Here is a 24644-nt window from a genome sequence, read left to right as displayed (position 1 = left end):
AAGCTTGAGTAATTAATCAAGCCAAGCCAAGCCAAACTCAAGCTTTTTGGCTTTCCCACGAGCTCAAGCTCAAACACTATTTTTAGGCTTGTCACAAGTTCAAGTCAAGTTCGAGCTTTTGATCTTTCTTGACGAGCTAAGCTTGAACATACACTACTCGACAAAGCTCGGCTCATTTATAGCCCTAAATGGGGAGTAGCAAATTAAAAAGACACAGGGCATTATTCACATAAAAATATATATATTAAAATAAACTTATTAGTACGGTAGTACTACCTTTTTTTCTTTTTCTTTTTTTGAGTGATACCTAGTACTACTTAAGCAATGATGCAATCCACGCAACAAGTGGGGGAAAAACTATAAAGTCAAATGTAATTTCCTTTTTCAAACAAATATCAAATGTATACATAATAAATTTAATGTTCTAAATACCGTTTTGGATCCATTCAAGTTTGTTTATTGAAACGGAATATTTTGTTAATGACTTATTTTGGAGCATAATTTTAGAATTATATATATATATACACACACAAGAAATGAAGAGTTGTAAATGAACCAAGCCGATCATGAACAACTCGGTTTCGACTCAATAAAAAGCTTGTTCATGTTTATTTGTTTATAAATAAGCCAAGCTTGAGCTTTATTTTTAGGCTTGTTTATTAAACAAGCCGAGCCCAAGCAAAAAAATTTGTTCACGAACAAGCTTGTGAGTTATTAGGCTTGATACACAATAATTCAAGCATAGACTTATTTATAAGTTTATATGTGTTAGCTAAATATACTTATTACACATATCTTAATAATGACATGGCCAACATGAGACCACTACCTATATTACCTTAATCCTTTGAGGGTTTAACTAACCTTTGAACAAATTCCCTCGAAACAAAATTTTTTTGGGCTTCGCGCCCCTTGAAACCGAAACCGAAACCGAAATTTCAACAGCCTACATGACCCTCAAAACAAATGTTTTATCTTTATCAAGGATTGGCAACCTTTGAAAAATTAAAAGGGACAAAAGAACAATAACCTTTTTTTGAGGGTCTCCCAACCCTCAAAATAAGGTTTTTTCTTTTTTTAAAAAAATAAATAAAAACCCACAGCCATGAACATAGACTTTAAAGAACCACATATTAAAAAATCTATATTAAACCAAAACACAAATATCAAAACAAAATTCAATTAGCTTTCCAAGTTACTAAATTCTTCATTCTTGAAGTTTATGTAGACATTTTCATATTAACATAAAGGAACTTAGTATTTTAACTACATAAATGAGAAAAAAAAAAAAAGGAAGAAGAAGAAGAAGAAGAAGAAGAAGAAGAGAAATGAATCAATACAAGAACCATGCATGATCAAAATCCTAATCGTAATATTATTCTATTTCCATGCAAAACAACTTGATTTACTAATGTTTAAAGGGTCTCACATAAAGGATTCTGCCTTCTCCTGGTACTTCTCAAAGACTGATGCATAGCTGCCAACTTTCCCTTGCATTAAGAACTACAAGGAAATAGACAAACCAATTAATCATGCACTTGTTAAATGGTTAAGGTGTTTGATTGAAAAATTGTCATACAATGAAGTCCATATTGACATGTGATTTTCAAAATGTAACATATTTCTAAAAAAGCAAATTAAGTAGCATAGTTTAGTTCATGAATTATTACCTTGACCACAGATGTCTAACACACAAGTGCACACACTTACCGACTCTGTTTTGAACTTAATCAACTTTACTTGCACCATAAAACTTTCAGTTTTTTAAGAAATGTGTGAACGAAAAATCAAAGAAATGCAAAGAAACCAAGAGTTTTCTTAAGTTAGATTTTGATTCAATAAATCCTAGAAAAAAACATTCTTATTCAATAAGGGAGAAGGAGCACAAAGAATTGACACATACTATAAGAAAATTGGGTAATCCTGCCATGAGCAACACACTTGGCGTCTGCTTAAGCAATATCTGATATACATTTTCGAAATTAATGAAATGGCCAAGGACACCACTATATTGCCTAAAACCACAACAGAAAACAAAATTGATATTAGGACTATTATGTGTTCCATTCAAGTGGAATACCACCAAAACTTATCTTACACTGTTTGGCAAGCTTGAACCAAGACGTAGAAAATTCTGAAGCATGATTTGTAATAAAATTGACATCAAGAGGCAGAAAATTCAAACATTGTACTAAACTTCTTGAACTCATTCTCTAGTAGGGAAGGTGTGACATTCAAAGGGAGGCCTTTTTTGTAGATGGAATAACCTTTGGCTGGCCATAAAATGCAAAGTATACATATTAACTAGATTAATACACCCATACAGAGTAAACAACAACAACTAATGAAACAAGTTATAGTGCCTCCATCTACTCCATCATGTAAAACATAACAGGAGAGGTAAAAGGCAAAGGAAAAAGGAAGAACATATCACCAAGGCAAAATCGATGAACAACAGCACAACAGAATTGTACTTTGCAAAGAACTTGCTCAATTAAACCAAAACTCAGAAACATAAACAGCATATCCCAGTCATAACAAAGTCCCATAAATTATTAAACAACCTTAGATTTAGTGTGTAAATGAGTATAAACTCATATTTACACCAACAGGATCTAAGAAGTCCTAAATTCAACCAATGAAAGAAGTTATGGCCCATTCATCTGCTCAATCGTATCAAGAATAACAGAGAAACAGAAAATAGATCAGCCTAGAATAACACAAATGTATACCTTGATTGCACTTTGCACAGCACTTGCCACCTCAAATTCCACAAAGCCAAAACAAAATCCCTGTAGTATATTGACACATGGAGAATAATTATATGCTCAGGGAATAGCTAACAATGAACAACATAAACTTGATTAACATATGACATACCTTTTGGCTTCTAACTTGAATACCACCATTCTTAATAGGTCCAAACTTCTTGAACTCATTCTCTAGTAGGGAAGGTGTGACATTCAAAGGGAGGCCTTTTTTGTAGATGGAATAACCTTTGGCTGGCCATAAAACGCAAAGCATACATATTAACTAGATTACACCCACACAGAGTAAACAACAACAACAATGATGTAGATTATAATATGAGTTAACTAGCAGAAGTAAAAGTCAACAATAACAAACTGCACACCTTCATAATCCTTATTACTATTGTTTTCATTAGCATTTGTTCTGAAAACTAGTGTCCCAGATTATGCTCCAACATCCAACCCTCTCCTTGGCAATGTATGATAGCAAGATCTTTATCATAATGCAAGGATGGTTCTGTGCATCAGTTGGGATTTATAGAGAAACATAAATATAATGCTACCAGTTGGGATTAAAATGAGAAACACAATATGACTATAATGTTTGTAGAATCCACATGTTGTATGAGAGAGATTCATAGATCATCTCCTACAATGCGCTGGTTTTACAATTGTTAGGATAGAGGAGATGTAATCTAAAAATTAAACAGATTTGAACATTTAAGCTATGAATCTGGTAAAATTTGGTCCCTAAACCAATGACAATTGTATAGGGCTGTATCTTAATTGCATTTACTAAAAGAAATCGTCAAGAAGTCTGGTGCCAGAGCATGCCTAAATTGTTCAGAGAAAATATAATCTATTCTTGATAAACAGTATTTCATACAGGTATACCAGACCCTCGGTTTTTTTTTTTTTTTTTTTATAACTTTATCAGAGTTTTAATGTACCTAAAACAATATAGGTAAATAATGATACTACACAGCTAATTAGAAGAGGTTACTTCATGTTTGACAAATATATATATATATATATATATATAACTTACAGTTGTTGTAAGGAGGTCAACATTCCAAGCTGCATAGGTAATGTTCCATTGAAATTGTTTGAGCTAAAACTTCTGTAACATTATAGAAAGTTTTACGATTAATATAAGTTCTAATAAATGGATTCGAAAAAGGGTTAACAAAAAGAAATCATAAATAAAGGGAAAAGATTAAGCCCACTATCTTTCAACGAAAGTATTTTATGATAAACATTTGAGCAGGGCAATCATATCATAAGAAGTCAACCAATGTAATATGAATAAATACAATATAAACCAAAAGAAACAAGTTCTCACAGTTTCCTTGGACACTATATCTATTGCATGAATCTCAATCACAAGAGAGCCCGATTAATCACAAATCCAAAACCAAAATCAATCCTAGCTTGGCCAAGCCAATTTTTTTATTTCCTTTCGTATCAGCCTGCTAAAATAATTGAATATAGAATTACAAAAAGACTTATTTATAATAAAAAATTGCAAAAAGACTTAGAATTTTTACTAACCTATATGAAATGATTTAGGGAAAACTAACATCAGTACTCCATCTATAGCTGGTTGAAATGTTGAATTGTAAAAATACTTAGCTACTAAAGCAAAGTTTAAAATCACACACCAAAATTGAACCCTAATTTCCCTAGTCAATCAATATAAACAAAGACTAAGGCACAGAACAATGCACAATATTCAATCACTACGATTGTGTTATGTATGATCAAGATACGAACTTAATTTTTACAACAAAAAAAAAAAAGTGCCATCGGAAGATTCGCCGAAGGTGGTAATAGAGAGAGTATGATAGTTCTCGTTGGTGCTGCTGTCATCGTTGGAATATTCCTTCCTCCGATCAGAGATTCCTTACAATCTGGTGATTCATCTTCGCACATAGAGAAAATACGATCTACTTCGAGAGCGAGCGCGAGAGAGAGAAAGAGCAATCAAAGGAAAAATAGGAAAAATAAATGAAAGAGAATAAGACAGGGAGGACCTTAATACTCTGAGAACGAAAATGTGAATTTTCATACAAAATTTTTCAGTCTTGGTTAGAAATAAATCAGTGAGTATTTATGTTTTATAGTCTTTTTTTGAGGGGTATTGGGAAATTTACAAATTTTAGAGCGAAAACTCACGCTGGTGTGCTCGCCATTATTTTTCAGCAGTTATTTCAAGGGTTACATGTTGACTTATTTTGAAGGTTCTCAGTAAGCCTAGTAATAGTCAACCGCATGTTACATTTAGTGTTTATTTGGACAAATTTTAATAAACCCTCAAGGGTCGTAACAGGTCCACTCTTTTGTAGTGTCTCTCTCATGGTGTGGGGAGCTCTACATGCCTATAGGACTCATATGATGTATATGGAATTATGCAAATATTTGATCAAATGAGATAATTATTGTATAGCAGACTATTGCAACTCCCTTTTCTTTTTATAAGAAAGTAATAATACAATGAGAAAATAGGGGAGAGGGATCAACAGCTTGAAGTCATGGTGATAGAAGCATCTATCTGTTTCTCTTAACTATAAAAATTAGGTTTGAAGTGAAGTTGCGAAAAATATAAAGAGAATAGTATATGTCACGTTTTAATTTAGTGCATGGGGGAGGTACCATCCCGACCTATGGGTCAGGTGGTTACTTGTTTGACTTTGACATCAAGAATTGGGGAGCAGCAAAGTAAAATAAACTACCTAGTACCTACTTCTCTTTTTATATTAATTTTTTGAGAGATAATTAGACCTACTTAAAAAATGATCCAATCCACACGGATAGAGAGGGAAAAAAAAATAAAGTCAACGTAATTGTCTTTTCATACAAACAGTAAAATACATACACATATATATCGGATTCACTAATATGTGCCTTAGGCATACATTAGTAAACTATTTTAGAAAACTTTTTATGGAAAAATGAAAAGGTAATTATCTGTTTTGACAGTTTTTTCAATTCTCCATAAAATTTTTCTCAAAATGGATGGTTAATATGTGCTCTAAGAGCATCCACAGCAATGGAGCTAAAAATTTAGCTATTTGACACAAAAAGTTACTATATCTATTTTACCTACTCACATGTTGCAGCAGTGGATCTATTTTAGCTTTTAACACAATAAAATATTATAAACATCACAATAAAATAATATATCCACTACAATAAAATAATATATTTATTACAATAAACAACAATCACAACCACTACCGCCACTACCATCGCCGCCACCGACTCTTCTACCGCAACCGCAATCACAACCGCTGCTGCCGACTCTTCCACTGCCGACGCTCGTCACATGATAGAATAATATATTCTATACAATAAACAATAATCATAGCCACTGCCACCACCACTGCAATCGCCACCATCAAAAAATTATTTTTTTCTCACCAATATTAGATAGTAATAACCTACTACTTAAAATATATTGCAAAAATATTATGGTAACATTTCTTAATTTTAATTTCTTATTATTCTTTATTTTATTTTTCCCATTATCTTATTTGGTTTCATCCAAATACACATTTCTTTCTTTTTTCCTCTTTGTTTTTCTCCTCCACACACGTATACTCCTCTTATCTCCTCCACACGCATATACTTTCTTATCTTCACTCTATCTTCACTTGCATTTTTGTTTTTCTACTTCAGCTTTGCCTTTCTTTCTCTTTCACTCTATCTTCACCGCCGCCCCCACAACAGCCACATTGGAAAACACTGTAAACAAAATACCCCCAAAAATTTCATCAACAAAGAAAGAAAATGTGAGATAGAGTGGTCGACGCTGGGCAGGGGCTTGGTCAGCGGCAATGGGCAAAAATGAAAAGGGTGAGGACTGAGTAGAGAGGAGCAACAGGCAGAAATGGAAAAGAGGAGAGAAGAAAAGAAGAAGAAAAATAATATTAAAATATTCTAATCAGTGTGAACACAACATTTTTTTTTTATCTTTGGGCTACAGTGCACAGCTATCTTTAGTAGTGCACTGTAGCTGAGAAGCTAAAATTTTTAACTTTAGCTCCATTGCTGCAACCATCTTTTTTGTGTTTTGGTGTAGCTAAAATAGCTATTTAGCTACATTGCTAAAATGCTCTAAGGAAACACATCAACTGGACCCATATATATATATATTAATTATTAATTCACAACTTCGGGGAATGAAGGTGTTTCGTTCAATTCAATTAGTGTGAATTGTTTTGACTTGCATTTGATAGTCACAGAGGTTATACTATATTCAATTTTAAGATTTTTAACTTTATAAAATTATTAAACTATCACTAGGATTAAAAAATAAAATAGATATAAATTTTGTAGTGTGAATGAAATTTGGGGCAATATAATCCTTACGTAAGGGCCATCCTATCCAACTTTCGGGCATTAAGATACGTTTTAGACGTGGCTGATTATCATAAAAGATTCCCAACATATCATAAGATTCCCTTTCTTGAAAATCCGCACTTTTCCAAACCCAGAAAACAGAGGGAATTCTAGGATTCCACCTGGGGGCAAATACTTTTATACATACCTCTTCTGGTTGATCTATACCATAAGCTATTCTCGTAAGATGATACACACTAGCTAACAGTCCGCCCGGTGCTACATCATAGGCACATTGGGAACGTAAATAATTGTAACCATATACATATAAAATGACAGCAATGGAATGCCAATCCCCAGGCTTTATTTGTAAAGTCTCTATTCCTTGGTAGTCGAAGCCCAAAGATCTATGAACTAACCCATGTTTGGCTAGCCAAGCAGACAAACAACCTTGCATCTTTTTTATCTCTCCCACATTTTGATTTGTTAGTCCAATGGAATAGTTTTTTAGGAAGTGTTACAACAAACGAGATATTTCGCAATTGACATGACATAAGCATAAGGCCTGGGACTTAATTCTAATAATACTAAGTATCACTTTTTTTCTCAATTGGAAATTTCCAATTGAGAAAAAATCTATTTTAATTTTCTAAATATAGTTAAATAAAATATAAAATAGGAAAAAAAAAATAAATAGATAATTAGTATATCTATATATAAGAGGAGATTATATGAAAAATCTAACCGATTCTTTCCTTTCCTTGGGTTTATGGTCATCCGCCGGGAGTTTCGGGTTTAATACCGATATTTTAGCAACAAATCCAATAAATCTAAGTGTAGTGCTCGGCCTATTGATTTTTTTTGGAAAGGGAGTGTGTGCGAGTTGTTTATTTCAAGAATAGGCTGGATCCAACCAACTGCACTTTTTTTGTTATAACAGGGAAGGGTGCATGATCGCGCGAATTACTTTTGAATAAATTAAGAAATCATATTTCAGAACCATAGCATTTCGTGATTCATTGGTAAATTCGCTTTGATTCTCTATGAACCAATCATAATGATGTGGAATAATTAACATGGTTAAAGCTAAATCGTTTGAAGTCCATACTCAGCAAGGTATTCTTTCTACTATTAGGCTACTATTAGGTTAATATGGAAACGGTTTCAAAATGAATAGTTAGAAAGTTTTTTCGATATATAACACTCATGTCGATAAAATGATTTGAACCCTTTATATTATAATATTATAATTATAATATTTTTTTTCTATTTATTTATTATTTATTGGAAAAAAATTATGAGTATTTCAACCCCTCTTTTTTATCCAATGCTGAATCGATGACCTACGTATAAATTAATAAAAATTTTTTGGATTTGAAAAAAAAAAGAAACAACGTTGCTGACAATTATTTGTTTGTTCAGAAGAGTCCTCCTAATATTCTGGTCTTGGATTAATGATCCGTTTTGATATTTTTTTTTTTGAATATGAAATATGAATAGAGAAGAGAGGATAGGTTCATTATATTCAAAAAAAAAAATGGGAATTTCTCATAAATAATTGAAGTAATTGGGCGCGAGAGCCAAATGATTTGAAAGCTTCATGTTTGGTTCGGGAAGGGATCGTGGAAGTTTTGAAATAAATGGAAAGATAATCTACTTTCATTAAGTGATTTATTAGATAATCGAAAACAGAGGATCTTGAAGACTATTCGAAATTCAGAAGAACTACGCAGGGGAGCCATTGAACAGCTGGAAAAAGCCCGGGCACGTTTAAGGAAAGTGGAAATGGAAGCGGATCAGTTTCGGGTGAATGGATACTCTGATATAGAACGAGAAAAGTCGAACTTGATTAATTCAACTTATCAAACTTTGGAACAATTCGAAATTTACAAAAATGAAACCATTCGTTTTGAACAACAAAGAGCGAGTAATCAAGTCCGACAACGGGTTTTCCAACAAGCCTTAAAAGGAGCTCTAGGAACTCTGACTAGTTCTTTGAACAACGAGTTACATTTACGTACCATCAATGCTAATATTGGCATGTTTGGGACGCTGACATAAATAATCGATTAGTCCTTCTACTGTCTACTGTAGGCATTATTTTTTTTTTTCCAAAAAATAATTAAGAAATACTCATGGTAACCCTTCGAGCGGATGAAATTAGTAATATTATTCGGGAACGTATTGAGCAATATAATAGAGAAGTAAAGGTTGTAAATACCGGTACCGTACTTCAAGTAGGCGACGGCATTGCCCGTATTTATGGTCTTGATGAAGTAATGGCGGGTGAATTAGTAGAATTTGAAGAGGGTACAATAGGCATTGCTCTGAATTTGGAATCAAATAATGTCGGTGTTGTATTAGGGGCTTGGTCAGCGGCAATGGGCAAAAACGAAGAGGGTGAGGACTGAGTAGAGAGGAGCAACAGGCAGAAATGGAAAAGAGGAGAGAAGAAAAGAAGAAGAAAAATAATATTAAAATATTCTGATCAGTGTGAACGCAACATTTTTTTTTTTAATCTTTGGGCTACAGTGAATAGCTATCTTCAGTTGTGCACTGTAGCTGAGAAGCTAAAATTTTTAACTTTAGCTCCATTGCTGCAACCATCTTTTTTGTGTTTTGGTGTAGCTAAAATAGCTATTTAGCTACATTGCTAAAATGCTCTAAGGGAACACATCAACTGGACCCATATATATATATATTAATTATTAATTTACAACTTCGGGGAATGAAGGTGTTTCGTTCGATTCAATTAGTGTGAATTGTTTTGACTTGCATTTGATAATCACAGAGGTTATACTATATTCAATTTTAAGATTTTTAACTTTATAAAATTACTAAACTATCACTAGGATTAAAAAATAAAATAGATATAAAATTTGTAGTGTGAATGAAATTCAGGGCAATATAATCCTTACGTAAGGGCCATCCTATCCAACTTTTGGGCATTAAGATACGTTTCAGACATGGACGATTATCATAAAAGATTCCCAACATATCATAAGATTCCCTTTCTTGAAAATCTGCACTTTTCCAAACCCAGAAAGCAGACGGAATTCTAGGATTCCACCTTGGGGCAAATACTTTTATACATACCTCTTCTGGTTGATCTATACCATAAGCTATTCTCGTAAGATGATACACACTAGCTAACAGTCCGCCCGGTGCTACATCATAGGCACATTGGGAATGTAAATAATTGTAACCATATACATATAAAATGACAGCAATGGAATGCCAATCCCCAGGCTTTATTTGTAAAGTCTCTATTCCTTGGTAGTCGAAGCCCAAAGATCTATGAACTAACCCATGTTTGGCTAGCCAAGCAGACAAATGACCTTGCATCTTTTTTATCTCTCCCACATTTTGATTTGTTAGTCCAATGGAATAGTTTTTTAGGAAGTGTTACAAGAAACGAGATTTTTCGCAATTGACATGACATAAGCATAAGGCCTGGGACTTAATTCTAATAATACTAAGTATCACTTTTTTTCTCAATGGGAAATTTCCAATTGAGAAAAAATCTATTTTAATTTTCTAAATATAGTTAAATAAAATATAAAATAGGAAAAAAAATAGATAATTAGTCTATCTACATATAAGAGGAGATTATATGAAAAATCTAACCGATTCTTTCCTTTCCTTGGGTTAATGGTCATCCGCCGGGAGTTTCAGGTTTAATACCAATATTTTAGCAACAAATCCAATAAATCTAAGTGTAGTGCTCGGCCTATTGATTTTTTTTGGAAAGGGAGTGTGTGCGAGTTGTTTATTTCAAGAATAGGCTGGATCCAACCAACTGTACTTTTTTTGTTATAACAGGGAAGGGTGCATGATCGCGCGAATTACTTTTGAATAAATTAAGAAATCATATTTCAGAACCATAGCATTTCGCGATTCATTGGTAAATTCGCTTTCATTCTCTATGAACCAATCATAATGATGTGGAATAATTAACATGGTTAAAGCTAAATTGTTTGAAGTCCATACTCAGCAAGGTATTCTTTCTACTATTAGGTTAATATGGAAACGGTTTCAAAATGAATAGTTAGAAAGTTTTTTCGATATATAACACTCATGTCGATAAATTGATTTGAGCCCTTTATATTATAATTATAATATTTTTTTCTATTTATTTATTATTTATTGGAAAAAAATTATGAGTATTTCAACCCCTCTTTTTTATCCAATGCTGAATCGATGACCTACGTATAAATTAATAAAAAAAATTTGGATTTGAAAAAAAAAAGAAACAACGTTGCTGACAATTATTTGTTTGTTCAGAAGAGTCCTCCGAATATTCTAGTCTTGGATTAATGATCCGTTTTGATTTTTTTTTTGAATATGAAATATGAATAGAGAAGCGAGGATAGGTTCATTATATTCAAAAAAAAAATGGGAATTTCTCATAAATAATTGAAGTAATTGGGCGCGAGTGCCAAATGATTTGAAAGCTTCATGTTTGGTTCGGGAAGGGATCATGGAAGTTTTGAAATAAATGGAAAGATAATCTACTTTCATTAAGTGATTTATTAGATAATCGAAAACAGAGGATCTTGAAGACTATTCGAAATTCAGAAGAACTACGCAGGGGAGCCATTGAACAGCTGGAAAAAGCCCGAGCACGTTTAAGGAAAGTGGAAATGGAAGCGGATCAGTTTCGGGTGAATGGATACTCTGATATAGAACGAGAAAAGTCGAACTTGATTAATTCAACTTATCAAACTTTGGAACAATTCGAAATTTGCAAAAATGAAACCATTCGTTTTGAACAACAAAGTGCGAGTAATCAAGTCCGACAACGGGCTTTCCAACAAGCCTTAAAAGGAGCTCTTGGAATTCTGACTAGTTCTTTGAACGAGTTACATTTACGTACCATCAATGCTAATATTGGCATGTTTGGGACGCTGACAGAAATAATCGATTAGTCCTTCTACTGTCTACTGTAGGCATTAATTTTTTTTTCCAAAAAAGAATTAAGAAATACTCATGGTAACCCTTTGAACGGATGAAATTAGTAATATTATTGGGGAACGTATTGAGCAATATAATACAGAAGTAAAGGTTGTAAATACCGGTACTGTACTTCAAGTAGGCGACAACATTGCCCGTATTTATGGTCTTGATGATGTAATGGCGGGTGAATTAGTAGAATTTGAAGAGGGTACAATAGGCATTGCTCTGAATTTGGAATCAAATAATGTCGGTGTTGTGTTAGGGGCTTGGTCAGCGGCAATGGGCAAAAACGAAGAGGGTGAGGACTGAGTAGAGAGGAGCAACAGGCAGAAATGGGAAAGAGGAGAGAAGAAAAGAAGAAGAAAAATAATATTAAAATATTCTGATCAGTGTGAACGCAACTTTTTTTTTTTTTTTTGGGCTACAGTGCACAACTATCTTTAGTTGTGCACTGTAGTTGAGAAGCTAAAATTTTTAACTTTAGCTCCATTGCTGCAACCATCTTTTTTGTGTTTTGGTGTAGCTAAAATAGCTATTTAGCTACATTGCTAAAATGCTCTAAGGGAACACATCAACTGGACCCATATATATATATATATATATATATATATATATATATATATATTAATTATTAATTCACAACTTCGGGGAATGAAGGTGTTTCGTTCGATTCAATTAGTGTGAATTGTTTTGACTTGCATTTGATAGTCACAGAGGTTATACTATATTCAATTTTAAGATTTTTAACTTTATAAAATTATTAAACTATCACTAGGATTAAAAAATAAAATAGATATAAAATTTGTAGTGTGAATGGATTCAAAAGCAAGGTTTTGAAACCTGGACCGGACCGTACAATCCAACTGAGAAAACCTCGAACCGCTCATTTTTGTGGTTCTTTTAGCCTCAGGAAGCGCTCTATGGGAAAAAAGTAGGGACCCGTGCGAACTGCAGTCGGATCTCATGGTTCTGAGAACCGTGAACGATTCTCGCGGTTCTCATAGGTCCTTTTTAAAAAAAAAATAAATTTAAAGCCTTAAACGGCACCATACCAAAATGTTCACTATTTTTGGTCGAAAAATAAATATCCAAACAGAAAACTTAAAAAGAAATCAAAAAACGTTTGATCTAACCCATAAAACGTCTGATCTTTGTTTCAGTCTCTTTGCTTCACTCTCAAAAAACGTCTCACATAATTCAAACACAAAACACAAAAACAAAATCAAATTCTTACAATAAAGTTGAATCAGAACAAGCAAATATGAAAAAAGAAAAAGAAAAAAGAAGAATAAGCCGATCTGACCCAATCTAGTGGTGGGGAGGAGGACGACCAGCGATGGGGCAGCAGACGACGTAGTGCTGCATGGTGAATGCTGATCTCCACCGGCTTTGTCCTTTCGGCGACCTTGATCTCTACCGGCACTTCAGATTCTCTCTCTCTCTCTCTCTCTCTCTCTCTCTCTCTCTCTCTCTCTCTCTCTCTCTCTCTCTCTCTCTCTCTCTCTCTCTCTCTCTCTCTCTCTCTCTCTCTCTCTATGATGTGAATACTGACTTACTTACTATGTGATAAATGTGAAGGTTGAGAGTAATAAATTGGGTATGAAAAATGTGTGGTGGATATTTATCACATACGTTGGCAGCTTATCCCTTAGTATGTGGTGAATATTCACATACTTAGTTTATAAGACTTCGTCCTTATCCCTTAGTTTTTTTTTTTTTTTTTATGTAATCGTGTGGTTTTTTTTTCATTTTTTTATTCAAATGTGTGGTATTTAATATTAATAAATGGCAATTAAAAAATGCTACCACAATATTTTCACAATAAATTTTAAGTAATAGATTGTTATTAGTTAATATTGGTGAGTAAAAAAATAATTTCAATGATGGGTTCAAATTAGAACTAGTAACAACTCTCCACATAAGATTTTGATGTGATTCTTGTGAAAATATTGCGAAAAATGTTGTGGATATAATATCGCAAAAAATGTTGTTTGTATTGCTTTTTTATCTCTTCCTTTAATTTCGTTCACTTTTGTTTCTAGTGCTTTTTTAGGTTTGTGAATGTGAGCTAGACAGCTGGTCACGTGGGCATTGGAAAGTGGAAATTGGAAAGACAATCTGATGCTTTTAATTTTCTTTTTATAAAAAAATGGTTATTATTATTATTATTGGATAGATATTTCATATTTGGGTTTGAGATGGATATATTAGACATAGTTAAAATATGGATTTACAGTTTTAATTGGACTATTTTTGTTAATTTTTATATTTTTTACTAATTTAATTTTTTTATATATTTAAAATAATTATTAAATTAATTATGACGTCATCACGATTCGACCTCAGTTCGACTTCAAAAATCTTGAACATCTCCCGTTTACAGTTCAATGAACGGTTTGGATCTGAAAACTTTGTTCAAAAGCCTGCGATCGAGTCCATACCCATTCTTTCCCATTGTTTATATGAATCCGATTACTTACAGGTCACAAACTATGAAATAAAATGTAACTATACATCACACAACTTAAGTAGTTTTTTTTTTTTTTTTTGAATGGTCTAAGTAGATAGTTGAGCATAAAAATATTATACACATTTCTTTAAAAAAAATTTTTAAAAAAAATGGCCAAAAACTTACGTAGTAGTAGTAGTTGATAGTTGGCCATAAGAATATTAGACTGAATGTATTATAAAAAATAAAAAAGGAGAACAATAACGGCTAGACAAAAACATACGTAGGTAATGGATAGTTGGGATAAATATAGAATACAAAGTATGTGGACATATAGTAGAGCATAAAAATTAACCACCCAAATTTCATACACAAGTAAAGAAGCAGAAAAGATTCTTAAATTATGCCCTAGAAATTTTAAATAATGAATAAATTACTCTGTATCTTTGCAGGCTAAGAAGTAAGAGAGTGATTAAACCAGTGAGGAGAACTCCAGTCCAGACTGGCAAGTGAAACAGTATATTTAGTGCAAAGGCTGTCCCAATTACTGCCACAAATAAAAAAAAAAATTAGAAAGTTATTTATTAATGAAGCTATCTATATTGTCTTGTTTATTTGCTGTGTTATTCTTCTCTTAATTTGAATATGAACAATGAGAAATAGTTGAGGAAAGTGTTGGGAATTCAACCTATATCCAAATTTGTGAGAGACAAAAAACAGAAGAAAAATAACAAATAAAAGCAATTGTATGACATAAGAAATTTACATGGTTTGGTAATTTTCCTATGACCACAAGATTGTTGTGTGTTTACTCTATCAGAGAGAAATTACAGAAGAAGCAGTCATTAATACATTAAAACCCTAAAATGAAGTAACAAATAAATACCTAAATTGCAAATCCTAAACGGGCTAAAATTGGGACAAATTTTTTTCCTAGGGGCAGCCATGGACTAAGCCTCAGAGCACTAATTCCTGCTTTTCCTGCTTGGCCAAGATTTTGTTAAATGGAACTTTCTCCTTTTTAAAATTGTCATGCTTTCATGTTGGGTTGGGTCACAAACTAGGTTAAAACACAAATTAGGCTCAACATGACCCAACAGAAAATTCAAGAATAATAAGACCACTACATGCATGAATGGTAAGGATTTTATTATTATTTAAAAAAAAAAAAAGAAAAAGAAAAAAGAAGAAGTCAATTTTATTGTTTTACCTTCGGATATGTCAGCGGCTATGACAGCAACCTCGGCTAGCAACCATTGGCAATACTTCATATATTCTGGGTACTCAAACTTACATAATTCTGGAAGGTGTTTTCCTGTGGAGATATGTAAACAGTAAACAAATACTTGGCTTGATTAATTACTAGTAGAAACAAAATTGGGCAAGAAACTATAATAGCTTTTATCAATTGGCTATTTTGGTCTAGAATTTGTTTGCTGTGCATCTTACCGGTGCTTACACCAAGATTTGCAGCTAGCGATTGAATTATGAGCGCAAAGATCAACCCAATAAGTATCACCCATAGTTGCTGAAAATAGAAAATAGCACGAACATATATGCTTAGTGTTTCTCTTGTAAATAATTTATAATTAGTTTGGCCTTCATGTTTCAGTATATTTTTTTCTTTAAAGTTTTGGGTTGTTTTTATTTTGGTCATTTACATTTCAAAATTTAATTTTGAATGAAAAACTTGAAACTTAGAGGGCCAATAGAAAAACCAAGTCAAACATGAAAAGCCAAAATGAATTTATAGGACAGAAATTGCCAAAATGAAGATAGTCTCAAACTTTAAAGGTCAGAAGTATACTTTGTTGACTGACTTATTGAAATCAAATCTCTAAAATTTCTCCCATTTTCTCTCTGCATTCTCCTATATCACAAGGAGACTTAAGTTTATCAATGATTTATCATGAGACTAAATAGCTATTATGAAATGTCGAATTTTATTAAAGGCAAACTAAAAGGTTCAACATAAACTTACAATTAAATAATGGAAACTACAATAGGTGGTTCGAAATTACATACAGTTTCCATAGGAGGAAAGCCTTAGATGAACTCGAAGAAAGTTGAAGTCACATTTAACTTGGAGCTGTTGGAAAAACATAATTTGTATCGCATACAAAACATACGCAGCAAAAAATTAACTGATTTACTTCATTCGCAATTGATAACATGTACTATGTAAATTTCAGAATTTAAGAACAAGAGAGTGTACCTTAGTGCGGTGAAATTCAAAACCAAATATTAGAAGTACTTATTGGGAATACTTTTAATCTTCACTCTAATTCCATTTGTGTCCAAGAAGTGTGGTCTCTCAATCAGTTTATATGTGTGTGTTCAAGGGAGAATAAGAGAGTGACTTATACTCACATACACACCATTTCATTTCACACAAAATTCTGTATGATTCTCTCCTTATATCTAACTGATTATCTAATTGGACTAGCCTTTTGGGCCATTCCAATTGAGCTTTAGTATGTGGCTTAGAGTGAGACCAAAAGGGAACAAATAAGACTCTAGATCTAATGGACCTTGGGCTAAATGTCATCTCTTGACAAGTCTGAAGTTACCATTAATTATATTTAATACCATTATATAAATATAATTGCACTCTAGGTCTTATTAACAAATTATATCCCAAGACTTTATTATATATGCAACTCCTTTATTAAAATATTCATATTAATAAAAAGTCATGAATGTTGACTGCTACTTTGAAGATTACTACATCTTAATCTTTGAGTACTCAGTTTAATCCTTTAAGTTATTCATCACATATTTATAAAATCCAATTTCACAAATATATACTTTAGTAACTTCTTACTAAAGTAGTTAGGTCTAACATTTTGAATAACCAAGCCCATTAAACTTATCTTAAGGGAATATTTTATATCTCTGTTAAGAGATTATGAATTCCATCTTGAAAATATATGTTCCATCAACATTAAATGCGACTGCCCAATATTCTGAGGTTTTGATCGTGACTTTAGATCTCACTCCTGATATATCAAAACAGTCTACACTTCATGATCAGGTTCATTATTCTCTCAGGATTGAGAATTCATATAAATAGAAGTTGTGAGATTTATTATTCATTTGATAGTCATTAGTAGAATAATAAATCTCACAACGTTCCAGTTCAATATGTCTTAACTCTTAAAACATATCAACATGTCAACTAGAATTCCCCACTTCCATAATCAAGACAAACCATCTTAGTTGATATGTTATAGTCTTCGCAGATGAAATACCCAATTTTATCACCGATTACGAACTAAAATTCTAAGTTTACAAAGAACTTGTGATTTATATCTACTGTGACTAAATCACATGTTATGCATCTCATGGACTATATGATAATGTCCAAATATTCATGTTACCATTATTTTAAATAATAACAAAACAATTTTATTAATCATAACATAATGTCATACATAACATCATACAATAGGATTTAAAAGGCGCATATCCTTATAGGAGCTCCCTACCACTAACTTATACCTTGGCTTGGCTGCTGTTGCATTTGATCTAGAAAAAATCCCTTCACTCTGGTAGTGGGATATTAGCCAAATCCTTTCTGTAAGGAATGTGATCCAACTCGCCCACCTCACAAGAATTGCCTAGCCCATGTTCCATGTTGTTTTGGGCTACTAGGTGGTCATGCTTTACAGGCTCAACAAATGTTACAACAATGTCTTTTCGGAAGGTAAGATAGATGACTGCTAAGATATAGATGAGCATTAAGGGAAACACTAGGAGCCCAACGAACACATTTGCAACCTTTGGTAAATTGTTGTGAATTAGCCAACCGACAAAGCCTGTGCTTAGGTAGTAGATGTTGATGCCAATGATTCCCATCCCTATGATCCACGAGATCACAATAACCTACAGGCATAATTGTTCGATGCTTAGATAATAAAAGGATGTTTGCCTTACTCTTTCTTTCTTTCTTCTTTTGTGTGTAAGAGAAACAAAAATGTAGTTGTTGTCTTTAATGCTTTGCTTGCTTTGGGCATCTAATTTCATACTTTTAAACTTAGATGTGGTTACCTAGATGTTTTAAATTATGTTTTTCAATTAAATTCAATCGTGTCACTGTATTGATTAATAAACTAGATTTAATTGTCGTTAATTTTGTTTATACTATGTTGACCAATGTAGTCATATAATTGAATTTAATTGACGAATCTAAAATATAACACCTAAATTTTATACATATGAATTGCACTTATGGGCTTTATAAATTCAGCCTATCACCCTAGTCAAGACCCACTATAATGATTGTACCTCAATTAGTCATCTAAAAGCAAAAGTAGAAAAGGAAACAAAAGTATGGAAACAACTTACATATATTGAATTCTTGTGTGGTCCCATCTTGGTGGTACTGCTACTGAATTTTAGGAGGGGGATTAGAGCAAATGGAAGCTCAAATGAAAGTATCATCTGCAAAGCAAGACCCATTAAATTATTATCCTATGTTTGAACATAGGTATCAATGTTAAAAAATATAAATACCAGAGATCACAAGTTACAAACCGATGCGATGATGATAAGTCGGGCTGCACCATTAGATCCTCCAATAATGGAAACAATAAGACTAGGTGTAATGGCAATGCACCTTGTCATCAGGTTTCTAATCCATTTTTTCATCTTAAGATCCAAGAAACCCTATAAAAGCCACACCATCCTTAAATTAATTAAAATTTAATCCCAATTAATTAGGGTAGCTTCATATGATATAAACATATATGTTTGTGTGTGCATGTTGTATTTTTAATTTTCAAGACCTGCATGATGAATTGTCCTGCGTAAGTGCCTGTGATGGTGGAGCTTTGCCCTGAGGCTAGTAATGCAATGGCATAAATGGTTGAGCTTGACCGACCTAATACATTCTACACACATAAATCAATAAAATTATATATAAAAATAAAAAATTATGTTAGACCTTGTGCATAAACATTCTAATTGCATTCAAATTGATAGACTATTATTTGTCCCAAAAGTTTAAATTAAAAAAAATATTGTTGAATTTAATTATTTTATCATTATTCTAATGTAAAATAATTTCATATATAAATTTGAACCTTGAGAAGGAAAGAGGCTGAGTTGAGGTTAAGATCATTGCATTGATTTGTTGTCTCATTTGAGATGTTATTGGCTGAGCAAACAGTGCCCGATACAGAGACAATTGCAACATTGATTAGAAATGCAACAAACAATGCGAATCCGCTCTCTATTAGGAAATATCGACATGCATCCTGTGATATAGTACGACAAGGCAGAACACAAGCATTGTGACACATTAGCAAAAAAGCAATTATTTTGGAAAATAAAGAAAGCATTTATCTGTCCTCTACAATTTAATAAATTAAACTAGTTTTACAATCTATGATTATGATCATTACTGGAGTTTGGAGCTCATTTGTATATAGTTTGTTTTTTGATTAAATTACAGATTACATCTTCTAATTTGTCGAAAATTTTAATTCAATCTTGTAACTTCTGAAACATTCATACTAGTAAAAAAATTTATACTTTGATTCAATGTAGTCTTTCTGTCTAATTCTATCAAACAGTGTTGCTAGGTGTCTTAAAAATGATGTTGATCGTTTTAGAAATTAAAAAGAAAATACCAAAATTACATTGTTTTGGGACATGTAATTGGCTACCATCCTAACGAAAGGACTGCATTGAAAATGAATGGATGTTATTGGAGTGAGTTGAATAAATCAAAAGTTATATACTAAATTGAATTTTGAATAAAATTAAAAGGGGCAATTTGTAAGCACTAGGTTCTTACATTGATACCATGGACAGAATTTGGTATTTTCCTGGATAGCACAAGAGCCGAGTGGAGAAAGAGATTGTGCCTATTGATCAAAAGAAATGGAATAAATAATAAGGTATAACACAAATTAATTATTAGAAGGAAGAAAAGAAATAGTTATGAAATAATGAAAGGGTATATATTTAATGAAGAAGTAAATAACGTACGGCATGACAAGGGCACCCAAAAGTGCTATGGCATCCCTGGTGGCTCCTTGGCCACTGAGCTTGGGTATAAACATTCCCTTTAGCACAGCAACTGCTGGAGGCTTTACATAACCCATTTCTCCAAAGAAACATGCAGCCATTACGAAGACCAGTATTGTTATCAGCAATTCTAGCTTCCTAACCTACCCAACAAGAAATGTTTTAACAAGAATTAAAACTCTAGTGGAAAACGGGAAGCAACATGAAAGTCAACGTTTTGACTCCAAGGAGTAGCATGCATAACGGTTGAGACCTAGGCCTAAAGCTCCCAATTTTGTAATGGTTTTATTCCTTTTAAGATAAATTATCCCAATATCAAGTCGACCTTGATTTTTAGTGTTTCAATTTATATTTCACCAATTATATATATAATTTGTTTGATTGTTTTTTTTAGGTGGAGCATAAAATAAAGTGAAATACAAAAGAAAATTTTTATCTATCTCTCCTACAAAGTAAGAGCAGGTATCTCATGCAGAATTCACTCGCTCACAGTGTGAGAGTTCCACATATCTCAATGACTCATGTTGTGTAAGAGATTATGCATCTGCTTGAAGTCAGGGTAATCTAAGCATCTATTTATTTCTCATAATTATAAAAATTCGGTTTCAACTATCAAGTTAAGTTGCCAAAAATAAAGAAAAGAATATGCTAAGATTTATATTCTAATGTGTCACAAAATAAGAAATCGTTTTCAACAGATCAATTAGTGTACTAATTCATTCTCAAAAAAAAAAAAAAAATTAGTGTACTAATTTACTTGTTTGACTTAGTCGGCAAGAATCACGGAGCAGCCAATTCTAAAGACACAGGGCATTATCCACGCAATAAAAATTAAAAAAGCAAACAAAATACTTAAAGTCTAAAACAATGATGCAATCCTCCACACAAAGTGGGAAAAAAAGAGAGTAAAAACTAAAGTCAAACAAACAGTTAAAATGCATACATTATTAGCAACTAATTCACAACTTGGTAGATAAATAGGCTTCATTCGAGTCAAATAACGTGAAAATTCTTTTGACTAGTAGTACTTTTGACTAGTAGTACTTGATAGCAACAGAGGGTGTAGTATCATTAGGATTAAAAAACAATATCACTATGAAGGGATTCAAAATTTTAGAGGGGCATTATGCATCATTGATTAAATGTTAAGGGATAAGAATTGGGTATAGTATTTTTGTGCAGTAAACTAGTTGTGAAATACACACATCACACGTGACAAATGTTTAATATAAATTCATATCCCAATAAATTTAATGTACAAAAATACTGGACCAAGTCATTTTCCTGTTAAAAGAGGGTTCCAAAAAGCTAGAGACAGAGTCAATAGTCCCCCCACCTTCCCCATTGTATCCGTGTATAAACAAACTGTACTTCTTGCAAACTATGTAATAAAACCTAACTATATGTCAAACAACGTACGTAGTTTTTTTTTTTTTTTAATTATTTCGGTTGGTGGGGTAAATAGATTTTTTTTTGTTGCTGAATACCGTAAGTGGATAGTTGAGAATAATAATATTATACACATTTCTTTAAAAAAAATTAAAGGGCCAAAAAAAACGTAGGTAGTAGTTAATAGTTGGCCATAAAAATATTAGATTCAATTAAAAATAAAATAATAATTAACAGCTAGCCAAAAATGTACGTAGATAATTGATAGTTGGCATAAAAATATCACACAAAGTACGGATATATAGTTGAGCATAAAAATTAAACACCCAATTAAATTTCTTAATAAATAATTAATGGAGCAGAAAATTTTAAATAGGCAATAAAATAAATTACCCCGTATCTCTGTAGGCCAAGAAGTAAGAGAGTACTCAAACCAGTGATGAGAACTCCAGTCCAAATTGGAATGTGGAACAATATATTTAGTGCAAAGGCTGTTCCAATCACTGCCACAAATTGAAAAAATTGAAAATTTTTATTCTTCCTTAATTTCAATATGATCAAGGAGACATGGATGAGAGCATAATTCAAGAATGATGAGGCTAGTGCATGCATCAACATAATATGGTAGTGATATCACTTGTCTTTGTAAGTCAATTTTATTGTTTTACCTTCTGGTATGTCAGCAGCTATGACTGCAACCTCTGCTAGCAACCATAGGCAATACTTCACATATTTTGGGTACTCAGCCTTACATAATTCTGAAAGGTGTTTGCCTGTGGCAATACGTAAACAAAAACTTATCTTGATTCGTTACTAGTAGAAGAAGAAAATTGAGGCAGAAACTATAGTAACTTCTAGAATTTTGTTCTAGAATTTGTTTTTTGTGCATCTTACCAGTGCTTACACCAAGATTTGCAGCCAGAGATTGAATTATGAGCGCAAAGATCAATCCAAAAGGTATCACCCACAGTAGCTGAAAATAGCAAATAGCACGACCATGCTTAATATTTCTCTTGTAAACTAATTTCTAATTATTTGGGCCATTTATGTTTGATTCAGTTTCTCAAAAAAAAAATATTTGATTCAATATATCTTAAGTTTGGGGTTATTTTCATTTTGATCATTTTTATTTCAAAATTTTTATTTTAATCCTCCATGTTTAATTCAGTTTTCTGTTTGGCCTTTTACTTTTTAAAATTTTCAACAAAAATAAAATTTAAAAAAAAAAAAAAACTGAAGAGGCCAGTATGAAGATTGAATCCAATATGAAAAGTCAAAATGTAATATTTAAAATTAAAATGGTCAAAATGAAAATAATTACAAACTTTAAGAGTCAAAAGTGCACTTTATTCTAAAAGAAAATGAATACTCTTCATTAACTTTTCATTGCAACAAAACTTTACATTTATGTCAAAGTATTAATTTATTTACATGTATTAATGGGATAAATACAATTCTTTTCATATATTAATCTATAGACGGTTCACTAATTATTCATGTAAAATGAATTTATATAAGAAACAATTCATTCAGAATTTGACATTATTGTTCAAGTTTTGACGGCAATTGAAACTAAAAACAAAAAAATAAATAAAAAAAATCATATGCGTAAGTTCACTCAAGAAATAAATTAATATTTCAACTTATATTAATCTAAAATTTTAATATTTCCTCTCTTTTTACAGAGAAGTAATATAATTAAAACTTCTATAAGGAGTAAAAGTAATACTACATAGAAAATGTTTCAAAATAAACCTATAATATATCTAAACTTTTGTTAAAGGCCAACTTTCTCTCTTCATAATTTTTCGTGTTACAGCTAGTTGCATCTTTTTTCTATTTGATTTACCTCAAATCTGTGTTTTGCTCCAGCCTGCAGATCAGTTTCCACTGCAACATGGTAAAAATGACATTACTTTGTCAAATACACGCACATGCACACAAACACATAGAGACAGAGGGAGAGGCAGAAAGAGACTCACAATTGCCTGGGTCAAGATAAGCTAAGGAGACAAGGAATCCAGGACCTACATGTGATAGGAACTTTCTCCACCCAGGTTTCTGGAACATCAATCATATATACTCAAATGTTGATTCTAACAAGATAATCTATCCAAACATATAGAACCAAGAAATTTAAAGATAGAAAAATGCATAGCATAGCTAAGAAAGCACGAAAAGTGGTGAGAAAAATCTGAGAGTCCTCATCCTGATGATCAAACTGTTTATGATGAGGACTATCAGTGATATTGGGGGGTAGGGTTCCCTCTAGATTAAGGGCAGCTATACGGTTGCTCCCTCCACCCCATGATGAAGATGATGGTACGACATCACTTACTTGCTGCGGTTGTTCTTGGCTTCTCATTCTTTTTATCTCTCTCTCTCTGTTTCGCTCTTTCGACTTTGATTAACTACTGCATGTGATAGTTTCAAATGGAGCTCCATTATTTATAGTTCAATGTGGCATGAATAAAGCAATATGTTTGGTAATTGAGGACGGCTTAGCAGTCACTCTACACTAACTCCAGCTTGTCTCCAGCCTCATCGCCAAACATGGACATGTCACTTTCTTCTTTTCTTTTCTTAAAAAAAATAAATTAATTAAAAAAATTAAAAAAAAAAAAATCTTTGTACAGAAATAAAAATTTCACTTCCTTCTGTCTTGAAGAGGTCTACTATTTAAGAATAAACAAAACAAAAAGATATTCTAAGAATGATGCTTCCAC

The 24644-nt window shown here is 32.3% G+C and overlaps 1 protein-coding gene across 1 annotated transcript; it reads right to left on the bottom strand.

Annotated features, from left to right (window-relative positions):
- Nucleotides 1-17981: 17981 nt before the first annotated feature.
- Nucleotides 17982-24319, bottom strand: LOC142620971 (metal transporter Nramp7.2-like). The gene is made up of 13 exons (XM_075794292.1): nt 24257-24319; nt 23901-23979; nt 23768-23808; nt 22813-22891; nt 22587-22691; nt 22312-22421; nt 20491-20672; nt 20297-20366; nt 19581-19754; nt 19284-19388; nt 19033-19164; nt 18844-18939; nt 17982-18381 (listed from the first exon to the last, which is right to left on the bottom strand). Exons 1-13 carry the CDS (start codon nt 24281-24283, stop codon nt 18040-18042), a joined length of 1542 nt encoding a protein of 513 aa, XP_075650407.1. The 5' UTR covers nt 24284-24319; the 3' UTR covers nt 17982-18039.
- Between the last annotated feature and the right edge of the window lie 325 nt (nt 24320-24644).

This window comes from Castanea sativa, chromosome 12 (assembly GCF_040712315.1).
Source record: "Castanea sativa cultivar Marrone di Chiusa Pesio chromosome 12, ASM4071231v1".
Lineage (NCBI taxonomy): Eukaryota > Viridiplantae > Streptophyta > Magnoliopsida > Fagales > Fagaceae > Castanea > Castanea sativa.
This window is presented reverse-complemented; position numbering and strand designations above follow the sequence as displayed.

What these genes read in the sequence shown, in the direction of transcription:
- LOC142620971 (XM_075794292.1), bottom strand. Translation starts at nt 24,283, where the DNA reads ATGAGAAGCCAAGAACAACCGCAGCAA. An exon ending in AGCTGCTGACATACCAGAAG is followed by an intron (nt 22,422 to 22,586) that starts GTAAAACAATAA and finishes AATTTGTGGCAG; the next exon opens with TGATTGGAACAGCCTTTGCA. An exon ending in TTGGCCTACAGAGATACGGG is followed by an intron (nt 20,673 to 22,311) that starts GTAATTTATTTT and finishes CTTGTTGGGTAG; the next exon opens with GTTAGGAAGCTAGAATTGCT.